Source organism: Pipistrellus kuhlii, unplaced genomic scaffold (assembly GCF_014108245.1).
Source record: "Pipistrellus kuhlii isolate mPipKuh1 unplaced genomic scaffold, mPipKuh1.p scaffold_m20_p_8, whole genome shotgun sequence".
NCBI lineage: Eukaryota > Metazoa > Chordata > Mammalia > Chiroptera > Vespertilionidae > Pipistrellus > Pipistrellus kuhlii.
The window spans coordinates 28,631,594-28,644,265 of NW_023425584.1; the positions used below are offsets into that span (position 1 = coordinate 28,631,594).

Below are 12,672 nucleotides of genomic sequence, written 5' to 3' on the forward strand. Positions count from 1 at the left end.
AACTTCAAAAGAAATGCTAATATTAAATGCTCTCGCCCTGCCACGGTGGTTCAGTGGTTGAGCATCGACCTACGACCAGAAAGTCATGGTTCAATTCCCAGTCAGAGCCCAGCTTGTGGGCTCAATCCCCAGTGTGGAGCTTGAAGGAGGCAGCTGATTAATGATTCTCTCTCATCATTGATGTTTCTATTTCTCTCTCCCGCTCCCTTCCTTTCTAAAATCAATAAAAATACATATGTATTTTAAAATGCTCTCTAGCAATGTAGCCTTTAACTTAATTTCTTTATAAATTCAACCCCTATTCATCATCAAAATCAGTATTATGCATTTTCTAATGTTTGGTTTATAAAATAAAATCATAGACCTACAATGTAGTCAAAGTTATAGATTTAAGAATTTCATTTAAAAACCTATTAAATCAGGTCAAAATTACCACCTTACATTTAATAATGGTTTTTTAAAAATTATATCCTACAGACATATAATATACATATTTGCAATGACTCAAATTATGCTACAAGTTACAACCCACTTACCTTGACAAAACTCATTCGAATTGTACACATTTTGGTGAGCTCATAAACTGCCTCAAACCCATGGTTGACAGACTGAGCCAGAAGCTGTGCAAACTCTTGATTGTTAAAAATTTTGAGGCTGCAGCTGCTGGGAATCTTACAGACAGTGGTAGGATGAAATCCGTGATGAAAGTTGCAGTTCCTACTCTGTACAAAGATGCTGCTATCACTGAGACACTCTGCATACACCTCTCCACCAACATAGTACAGATGAACACCTTAAAAAGATAAGCAATACAAGAATCAACAAAGCAGTATAATGGAACCAAAGAGGCTGTATGAGATGCAACCAAGAAAACCCACTAATCTATAGCGAACTCCCCAGTCTTTAGATAGAAGGTACCACTAGATGGCCTTACCCTGCCAAAGATAATCAAGAGGTTAAATCTAAAATTGTCCTCAAGTAACTGACACTTAAGACTCAAGTTGGCAGCATAAGAGGTTATCAATTCCTATGGCTTTTTTCCCTTTTTTAACTATCATTTATCATCACTATGAGAGAAAGCAACAGGAGAAAAAAAGAGAGAGACAAAAAGTACCTTAGGATGAGTTCTTTCAAAGGAATGTTTGGTGCTATCAACTATCATTTATAGTCATTTGGCAAAGAATTTTGCACTCCTTTTGCTAACAGAGGGAAGAGTAACATCAACAACAACAACCCCCCCCCCACACACACACACACATAAAAAAAAACCCTAAGGCATATATGTAAATTCAGGTCACATAAGGAGCCTGTAAATGGCAGATTTACCTTTCCTTTAAAAAAATGTTTTTGGCCGAAACCTGTTTGGCTCAGTGGATAGAACGTCGGCCTGCGGGCTGAAGGGTCCCAGGTTCAATTCCGGTCAAGGACATGTACATTGGTTGCAGGCACATCCCCAATGGGGGATGTGCAGGAGGCAGCTGGTCAATATTTCTCTCATCAGTGTTTCTAGCTTTCTGTCCCTCTCCCCTCTCTCTGTAAAAAAAAAATCAATAAAATATATATATTTTTAAATGTTTTCAGTCCTGGCAAGGTAGCTCAGTTGGTTACTCTATACATTAAGGTTGCGGGTTTGATCCCCAGTCAGGCACATATAAGAATCAACCAATAAGCCGAAGCCGGTTTGGCTCAGTGGTGGAGCGTCGGTCTGCGGACTGAAAGGTCCCAGGTTCGATTCCGGTCAAGGGCATGTACCTTGGTTGCGGGCACATCCCCGGTAGGGGGTGTGCAGGAGGTAGCTGGTCGATGTTTCTCTCTCATCGACGTTTCTAGTTCTCTATTTCTCTCCCTTTCTCTCTCTGTTAAAAATCAATAAAATATATTAAAAAAAATCAACCAATAAATGCATGAATAAATGGAATGACAAATCAATGTCTTTCTTTTTCACTCAAATCAATAAATCTTTAAGAGATTAAAATAAATAAAAATTAAAAATATTTTTGGTATTTAACATAAATATGAACATAGTTACAATGTTAAAAATTCAAATTATACAGCTAAAGCTGAAGTTGTTCCCAACTTTTTACTACTGCAAACAGTGCTAAAAATATCATCTTTGTACATACATACCTCTGCACACCCATGAGTCAGAGACTTGTATTAAACTGAAACATTAAAAACTTTTCTTTTCTGAGCAACTAAAGATGACCCTAAGAAAGGGTCCTAGAACTGTATATGCTGGGGAGAAAGGGAAAACCAATTCTAGAATTTACAAAGTAGATTTCTCTTGAATTATTCTACTATAGTGAGAACATCAATGCATAGAACTGAGGCATTTCACCAAAAAATCATGTTGGCTAAAGTCAGAAGAGAATGAAAACTTCCTTTTCAATTTATTTTTGGCCATAGTATTTTTCTGAATCTTTTCTGTGAGAAATTGCATTACAATTATAATTATTTGCCCTTTGTTCAGTATTTGGACTAAGATTTTTCTCAAGTCAAAAAAGCATTAAGTGATAAAAACAGAAGTTCTTAAGAAAGAAGCAATACACAAGCTACCTAAGACAGATTTCCTTTTTGACCACTTAATAAAAGAGACTCTGACATTTCATTGCATTGTGAGAATTTCTTTGTTTGTTATGGCAACTGTCTTGTAGGACAAATAATAAATAAAATCTTACTACTTGAATTAAAAGGTGGGAGGGGTGATGGTGAAGCTATGGAAGATTTATATCACTCAAACTGTACTTCCTACCTGTAACCCTTTTCCTCGAACATAACAAATTCCTATATATCATCTCAACCCAAAATACTCCATAAATAACATAATAATAAACCCTAATCCTTCCATAGCATTCCTTTATTCCACAAATATTTGTTGTGTATTTACTATGAGTCAGCCACTGCTCTAGTGGCTGAAGATGTTGTAAATAATGCAAATTTCTGTAAAGCTTATAGTCTAGTCAGAAAATTATTAAAAATATAAACATAGAAGTAATATGCTTTCAGATTCTAAGTACTATGAAGAATAATCAAGCAGGATAAAGAAAAGAGGATTGATTATGTCTTACTTCAACACCTGCAACTTGAGGGCAGAGTCTACACCTTAAGCTTTGTATGTTCCAGCAACTTACACAATGGACACAGAAAGCACAACAAAAACAGAATTCAAGTGAATGTAGGGAAATAACAAAATTACCTTTTCCAATATGTCTCCTAGTGTTTTCAATTGTCGAATTACGATTAACGTTTGACAACAACCCCAAACAGAATCTACTTTTGTTATTTGAAGGGTCTGTGAATCCATCTACTAACACGCTAGTAGAAGACGCATGAAAAGCTTCCCCAACACGATTGTTTAATTCATAGTAAACAATTGAACACCAATGTTTGGGCTCTTCATAGGCAACAGGTTGAACATCTGTGAACAAACCAAATAGAAAGAAATATTTAATGAATCCGAAACTCCAGATTCTTTAGGTACTTCCCTCTAACCCAAACCAGGCACTATATGAAAAAGAAAATTTTCAGATATTTCACTTAGTCTCACTGTCCTTCCTAGCTTTGAGTCTGTATCCAAAAAAACCCACAAAACTCCAAAATGCCTTGAATACGATAATTTTTAAAAATATACAAATACAAGGATAGCCAACATCACATTTTAAATTGTTTTCCTAGCAGGATCTAATCCAGGTTTAAATTTGCAATGACAAACCTGTTTTCAGCATCCTAAAAAATTTAACTATACCAGTATCTATAAAATTACATTAAACAAAAATCTGAACTAAAAAAAATAAGTGAGACACTCAGTAAAGCAGAAGAGAGGGGAACTTCCTCAACTTGATAAAGAATATTTACAAAAAAACCTACAGCTAACATCATACTACATTCTTAATGGTGAAAAACTAGAAGCTTTTGCTAAGATTAGCAGTAACAAGATAAGGATGCTCTCACCACTCCTTTTCTTTCTTTCTTTCTTTTTTTTTTAATATACTTTATTGATTTTTTACAGAGAGGGAGAGAGAGTTAGAAACATCGATGAGAGAGAGACATCGATCAGCTGCCTCCTGTATGCCCCCTACTGGGGATGTGCCCACAACCAAAGTACATGCCCTTGACTGGAATCGAACCTGGGGCCTTTCAGTCCACAAACTGCCGTTCTATCTATTGAGCCAAACTGGTTTCGGCTCACCACTCCTTTTCAACATCGTATTGGAAGTCCTAGCTGATGCACCAAGACAAGAAAAGGAAATAAAAAGGTATACAGATTGGAAAGAAATAAAACTGTCTTTTTACACATATGAAATGACTGTCTACATGATAGGTCAGGCGTATTAAATGCTTTCTTAAAATATTTACAATTTTCAATGGGTTTATTATAAGTTAATGAGTATCTATCTGTACTGACCAAATTCTGACTCATGTAAAAGTCAGTAATTCATAATGGACACAGTGGGTGGGAGGGGCAAGGAAGCTCTTCCTACAGTGCTAGTAGGATGTCTGTCTTGGATCTATAATCAGGCAGAAGTCATGGACCCTTAATTTTCTTTTAAAACAGCAGGGATATCCCTAGCCAGTTTGGCTCAGTGAATAGAGCATCAGCCTGTGGACTGAAGGGTCCCATGTTCGATTCTGAGTCAGGGCACAGGACCAGGCTGTAGGCTCAATCCCCAGTAGGGGGTGTGCAGGAGGCAGCTGATCAATGATTCTCATCATTGATGTTTCAATCTCTCCCTCTCCCTTCTTCTCTGAAATCCTCTCTAATAAAAGAGTGATATGCAAATTGACCATCACTCCAACACATAAGATGGCCGCCCCAATGTGGTCAAAGATGACCGCCCCCATGTAGACACATGCTAGCTGCCACAAGATGGCCAGCAGGGGAGGGCAGTTTTGAGTGACCAGGCCTGCAGGGGAAGGCAGTTAGGGGTGACCAGGCTGGCAGAGGAGGGCAATTGGGGGTGACTAGGCCTGCAGGGGATGGCAGATGAGGGCAACCAGGCCAGCAAAGGAAAGAATTCGGGGAGACTAGGCCTGCAGAGGAGGGCAGTTGGAGGCAATCAGGCCAGCAGGGGAGGGCAGTTAGGGGTTACTGGGCCAGCAGGGAAGGAGAGTTGGGGGTGACCAGGCCTGCAGGAAAGGGCAGTTGGGGGGCAATCAGGCCAGCAAGAGAACAGTTAGGCATTGATCAGCCTGGCCAGGGAGTGGGTAATCAGGCTGACAAGCAGAAGTAGTTAGGGGCAATCAGGCAAGCAGGCAAATGAGTGGTTGGGAACCAGCAGTCCTGGATTGTGAAAGGGATCCCAGATTGGAGAGGGTGCAGGCTGGGCTGAAGGACACATACCTGTCCCCCTTTTCCCCTCTCCATGCATGAATTTCATGAACCGGGCCTCTAGTATATATATATACACACACACACACACACACACACACACACACACACACACACACGGATAAACATGTGAGAAAACTTAAGAGTGGTCACATGGCCTATATAGGCAGTGGGAAAGAATTGGTTAACTTTTAAAATTTAATTCTGATTATTCAATTGCAAAGAATTCAGATGAGAAGAAACAGAAAACAATATATTAATGTGGACCCATAAAAAGAAATCCTAACAGCTCAGATTTTAAAGAAGTTTATACGAAAATGGAACAAGGAGGGGCCCATAACCAAAGACACATACAGATGAGTAACAGGAAGTTTTAAGAATAGTGTCAGGAAAACTAGAGCCAAGAATGAGCAGAAGCTTGTAGGGTAAAACTGCTAAGCAAAACTGAAAAGACAATTTTAGTTAGGATGAGAAGAGGAAAAAGAAAAGCTTTGCGTCTGCTCAAGGCAAAGGATATATTGTTAATTGGTGACTCAAGCATTGCAGTTTAACTTTGATTTTCCTTTTGTTACCTCTCTGTCAAAGAAAAAAAAGCACAAAATATGACTGAAAAGGGAAGAAAGTTGGTGAAAAAAGATATCTATGGGAGTGAGAAGACTTGCATGCCAATTCCTCTAAAGGACTCAGTTGTTTGGCTTAAACAAACTGTACTCCAAGGAACACCTAACATACAATATTGTCAAATGGCACTGCCTGGTTTCTGGAGAAGAGGGAGGAAAAAAAAAAAGAAAATGATTGTTGGGATAAATATTGTCCATATTTTTCAGAAGGAGGGTATTATAATTTATTGCCTGATGCTATTACACATGCTAAGATCATTACAAATATTGTCTAATTCAATCAATATGCTAGTAATCTATTTACAAATAGTGAAACTTAAGTTTAGAAATTTAAAAAAGCTATCCTAAGTTGCAAAGCAAATAAATAGAGATGTAGAAATTCAAATCCAAAATTCATGATCTGAAACATTTTGCTCTAAATGAAAGCAGATTCTATGAATTATAAGCAAGTTGGTATGACCAAATTCCTAAGTAAATACTAAACCTTGAAAAAGTACAAACATTATTCAGATATTAACAATACTATGCAGAGCCTGAAATTCAACTGTTTTTAGAAACATTGGGCTCCTAGAAAAACATAATGTGACATACAGTCTTTTTATATAATCACAAACATAACACACCTAAAAACAGCACTCTTAAGAAATAGCAGAGATGTGGAGTATCTTTTTATATATTTATTTATCATGTGTTTATCTTCAGTGAGCTGTCTGTTATGTCCTTGACCCATTTTTTTTAATTGGGTTGTTCATTTTCTTGATGAGTTTTAAGAGTTCTTTGTATATTTTGGATAACAGTTCTTTATTAGATATGTATTTTGCAAATATTTTCTCCCAGTCTGTGGCTTGTCTTCTCATTGCCTTTACAGTGTCTTTTGTACATAGGAAGTTTTTAATTTTTAATGAAGTCCAGCTTATTGATTACTTTTTTTTTTTTTTTTTTTTTTACCCTCATCCAAGAAGCGAGGATATTTTTTCCACTGATTTTTAGAGGCAGTAGAAAAAAGTGGGAGGGAGGGAGGGGGTAAGGGAGATAAGAGGGGGCGAGAGAAAGAGAGAGCAAGAGAAAGAAACACCAACTGTTTGCCTTCTGTACTCACCCTAACTTGGGGCCTGGGATTGAACCTGCAACTGAGGTATGTGCCCTTTACCAGGAATTGAAGCAAAGACCCTTTGGTCTGAGGGTCAATGCTCTAAGCACTGAATGAACCAACCAGGGTCTTATTTCTTTCATGGATCATGCCTTAATATTGTATTTTAAAATTCATCACCTTATTTAGAACTAAATTTTCTCCTATGTTCTTTTCTAGAAGTTTTATAGTTCTACATTTTACATTAAGGTCTGTGATTCCTTTTGAGGTAATTTTGGTGAATGGTGTAAAGTCTGTCTCCGGATTAATTTTTTACATATGAATGTCAATTGTTCTTATATCATTTGTTGAAAAGATGAGCTTTTCTCCATTATTGCTCTTGATCCTTTGTCAAAGATCAGTTAATTATATTTATGTGGGTCCATTTCTGGGTTCTCTCTTCTGTTCTTTTGATCTATTTGTCTATTTTTTTTTTTTAATCTTCATCAGTAAGGGCAATGCTAACTCTTACGATCAACTGATTACTGAAAAAACACTAAAGCAATTCAATAGAGAAATGATACCCTTTTTCAACTAACACTGAGTGCTAGAACCAACTGGATATCTACATGCACAAAGATGAATCCAGACCTTTACCATGCAAAAAGCTTAACTCAATAGGAATCAGACATTAAATGTAAGAGCTAAGCTATAGAAGTTTTAGCGGCAGAAAAAAATTTCTCAGATGCAACATCAGAAAAGAAAAAAACTTTTAAACTGAACTCATCAAAACCAAAAACTTTTGTGCTTCAAAAATAACCATAAGAAAATGAAAAGACAATTCACAGACTGAGAAAATATTTGCAAACGATTTATCTGATAAAGGACTTCTATCCAGAACATATAAAGAACAATTACAATTCAATAATAAGACAAACAATGCAATTTTAAAATGGGCAAAAGATTTGAATAAACATTTCACCAAAGAAGATACATGAGTGGTTAATAAGTACATAAAATGTTCAACAACATTATTCATTAGGGAAATGCAAATTAAACCACAGTAAGATAATACTTTACACCCACTAAAATGGCTATACTAAAAGAAAATAAAAAGAAAATAACAAGTGTTAAGAGTATGTGGAGAAACCGGAACCTTCATATGTTATTGGTAAGAATGGAAAATGGTCCTGTCTGTTTGGAGAAACTTGGCAGTTTTTCCTTAAATAGTTAATTTACCATATGACTCAGAAATTCCACTTCTGGTATCTACCCAAGAAAAAGAAAAACAGTGTCCACACAAAGACTTATATGATAATGTTCATAATAGCATTGTTTATACTAACCAAAAACTGGAAACAATTCATATCTCCATTAACTAGTGAATGGATTTAAAAATTGTCTTACATCCACATAATGGAATACTTATTCAATAATAAAAAAAGAACTACTGATACATGCAACAATATGGATGATACTAAGTGAAAGAAGCCAGGTGTAACAGAATATACAATATGTTATTCTACTTATATGAAATGCTTAGAAAAGGCAAATCTATAGACATAGAAAACAGTTTAAAAGGTCTCTGAAGAGACATATGGCAGGGGAGGGAAGTGTTAGAGAGCAACCAAAGAACTTGTATGCATGCATATCAGCATAATCAATGGACATAGACCCAGGGGCAGTGGGGACTTGCCCAGGGTGGGAATGGCTGGGGTTGGGGGGGTGTCAGAGACATATGTAAAATTTTAGACAGTAAATAAATAAAAATTTTTAAAAAGTTATTGAAATTTTAGAAGGTCTCTGAAGATGGATTTAGGAGAGGGAAAAGAATACAAAATAGGCATAAGGGATATTTAAAAATATATATATTTTATTGATTTTTCTTACAAAGAGGAAGGGAGAGAGATAGAGAGCTAGAAACGTCGATGAGAGAGAAACATCGACCAGGTGCTTCTTGCACACCCCCTACCAGGGATGTGCCCACAACCAATGTACATGCCCTTGAATCGAACCTGGGACCTTTCAGTCCGCAGACCGATGCTCTACCGCTGAGCCAAACTGGTTTCGGCCACAAGGGATATTTTTAAAGGGATATGGCAATGCTCTAAAACTATACTGTGGTAATGGTATAAAATTGTATACATTTATAAAAACTGTTGAATCATATACTTAAAATGGATAAATTTTATGGTATATAAATTATACTTCAAGAAAGGTGTTTCTAAAAAGTGGCCAAGAAGTTTAAAGGAAGCAAACAAACAAAAGATTAAGAACAGCAAAATAAATATACCTCTGCTGGATATACTGGGCATAATCTGAGGAATCATATTATTGCTTGTATCCATAGGCTGGGAATTATCTTGACCCATCTGATCATCTGGTGGCATATAGGCAGGAGGAGGAGTATCAGCTAAGAGAAAAATAATGAGACAAGTTAAAGTCTCCAAAGAAGAGTTAAGTCTTCATCCTGCTCAAAGTTATTCTAAAAGCATTTAAAAATTCATAAATTTACCAGCAGGGCTCATTAATGAGTATCACAAACACACAAAAATTCAGATGCTATCTTAGGGCAAGGGAAAAGGAAAAAAGCCAGCACAACCATTAGCTACTGAAAACCTACCTACTATAAGTCCATATATATTTGGGACAATCCAGGATAGTAAGATCAGTGCTAAAATTTACTAACATAGAATTCAAGGTCAAGAATTTTGCCTTTATTTGCTTTGAATAATATGCTCCGAGAAACTGCAACCACTGGAAATCAATCTGAAGGAGATGATTATCCTAGTAAGGGTATTTATATATCTACAGACACTTTTAAATTATTAAACTCATCACATACTGTATACTGTTATTCAAAACTGGGGGGGGGAGGGAGAGAAAGCTATGCTGCTTCAAAATTTGCCATCAATACTAAGAGCAATTGTCTAATTTTTTGCAATGTCCTATAATGGTTATTGTACCCTATTTAATGGCTAGGTAATTCTCTCAGGAAACTGAATGTTACTAGAAAGTCTTTTGAGTCCCAACACTCATGTCTGAAATTCTTTGTAAAGCTACAGCTAAAATTCTTTGTCTCAGAAACTATAAACACTGGATGTAATTTTTCTTTCACCCCAAGGTTTGTACAAGAAATATTTTGAGATAAAGATACAATCAAAACCGAATCTAGGACAAAGTATAAAAATTAGCTTTTGCAAATACATAACAGCAAGTTAAAGGGTTGATACTCAATTCCTCTTTTTAAAAAATGCATTGATTAATATTTTGCTACAGAGAAGCCACAAATAGTATGCTTACATATGACTCCACATGCACTAAGCATTCAAATATTTCAGAGTCACATAAGATGTGTTTGTATATGACATGACATGCCATTAGCAAAAGTCAGAAACTAGATAAATTATAATATGTAATCTACTTATCTTTCTTCAAGCAAAACAGTTAACCAGTCTTCTAATTAAAGATAACTGGAATTCAATTTAACCTTCCAAAGTCTAGAATGATTTGACAAACAATGTAGTAAAGTTTAAAAAGCACAAACATTAAAGTCAAAGAAACTTGGTCTGAATCCCCATTTATTAGCTGTGGGACCTGAGGCAAAGTACTTAAACTCTTGGAGTTAGTATCAATTTATTTTTCCACCTGTTAAACAGAAATAATATCATTTCACATGCTGTTTTGAAGATTACATTTAATATAATGTCTTTTATCACAGCATCAGTTATATAAAAGGCACTCAATAAATGGGACTTAGTATTTTAAATTATATGAAAATATGTAAACATAATATTTGGCAAAATAAAATCTAAAACTCTTCTGTAAATCAAACAATTACCAAAGAATATAGTCAAAAGTAGCTAGATCTTGGCATAGAACAGTTCATCCAGAACTGTTCAACAATTGCTGATTTTCAGGGATTATTTTTTTGTACCGATAAAATAAATTCTTACCTGGGAGCTGAAATGGACTTCCTGGTCCAGAACTTGCTGGGGAGTTGGGATACGTGCTGCTCGCAGGGGACGGGGGATAGGGGCTATTTGGAGATAAGGGGAAAGGAGTGTTGTTGGGCTGGTGGAAGGAATCTGGAAAAGTTGCATTTTGTGGCATGTGCGGTTCATTGTGGCTCAGATTTCTAAACTGAACCAGAAGGCTGTGTTGTGGATTGAATTCATTATGACGAGGCACTAATACTGGAGGTAAGACTGAAAGACAAAATCAAAATTCATCTATCAGCAATGACTAAAGCAAATATCCCATGCACATTAAGGAGTACATAGAAAAGATTCAGAAAAAATGGTAAACCTATTAAACAATTCACTTTTAGGAAGTACTGCTTTGTAGAACCTTAAATCTATTTACCTAATAATTAAACCCAAAACCCTGTAAGCATTTAGCATGTATAAAGTACTCTGGGAGACAGAAAACCCAACAAAGATACCACTCCTGTTCTATAGGAGATAAGGCATATTTTAAAACCACCATATTACAAAAAGTTTAATGCAATGAGAGTTCAACAAAGGTGAGTACTTCTAGCTGGCAATGAATCAAACAAAATACTGTAGAAAATACAATATCTGATTGGACCTTAAAGAACAAGGAGGATTTCACTTGGGAATGCTAAGGGTAGGGAGAATCAAGGAAATGGGAAGATTCCAGGAGAAAGATAAGAAAGGACAAAATTGTTGGCCTAGCCACTGAACCAGGAAGCAAGACAAGACTGGGAGATTGAAGTTAACTATATAGATGTTCTGAAAGCCTCCATGTTTCCAATTTTTAACATTTCATTTCTCTCTCTCTCCTCTCTCCTCTCTCTCTCTCCTCTCTCTCTCAGAAACATCAATGATGACAGAGAATCATTGATCGGCTGCCTCCTGCACACCCCCTACTAGGGATTGAGCCTGAAAAGGGGGGGTGGAGGGGGAAAGACACATGTGCCCTTGACCAGAATCAGATGCTCTATCCACTGAGCCAAACCAGCTAGGGCCATTTCATGTTTTATCACATGTGTCAAACACAAGGCCCGCGGGCCAAATCCGTCCCGCCAGGCCTTGCAATGTGGCCCGCACCGCGCTGTCATCACTGCACTCCGCTGCGTTTCCATCACAATGACAGTTTATTACTGTTCAGTAAACCATTCGGCCCGTGATTTAGGCTGGATTTTAGATTTTGGCCCCTTCTCTGATTGAGTTCGACACCCCTATTTTAGATTGTGAGATCTCACATTTTATGTTCTTCGGTTAAGTTTTCCCTACTCAAAATAATAATCTTTCTTATGCAGAAGTCTTCATTCAAAACCAGATTTCTAATCATGTCCATAATGAAAATATATACACAAAGCCTAAATATTTTAAGAGATATATTTTTTTAAAAGATAACCTTTAGCCCTAGCTGGTTTGGCTCAGTGGATAGAGTGTCATGTCAGCCTGCAGACCAGAGGGTCCTGGGTTCAATTCCAGTAAAGGGCACGTACCTCAGTTACAGACTCCTCTCCAACCTGGAGGCAACCAGTCGTCGTATTTCTCTCACATAGATGTTTCTCTCTGTCTTTCCCGCTCTCTTCCACTCTCCCCAAAAATCAATGGAAAAATACCCTCTGGTGAGAAATAACCCCTCAAAAATTATTTTTTAAGATAAACTTTATTCAAACA

The 12,672-nt window shown here is 36.7% G+C and overlaps 1 protein-coding gene across 2 annotated transcripts in view; it reads right to left on the reverse strand.

The window, feature by feature from the left end:
- The window catches only part of SMAD5 (SMAD family member 5), a 44,629-nt gene that overhangs the window by 6,276 nt on the left and 25,681 nt on the right, over positions 1 to 12,672 (reverse strand). For both annotated transcript variants that reach the window (XM_036424955.2, XM_036424956.2), the window contains 4 exons: positions 10,975 to 11,226; positions 9,312 to 9,431; positions 3,197 to 3,418; positions 537 to 793 (listed from right to left, as the gene is read on the reverse strand). In XM_036424955.2, coding sequence (XP_036280848.1) covers positions 537 to 793; positions 3,197 to 3,418; positions 9,312 to 9,431; positions 10,975 to 11,226 — 851 coding nt within the window. The remainder of the gene's footprint in view (positions 1 to 536; positions 794 to 3,196; positions 3,419 to 9,311; positions 9,432 to 10,974; positions 11,227 to 12,672) is intronic.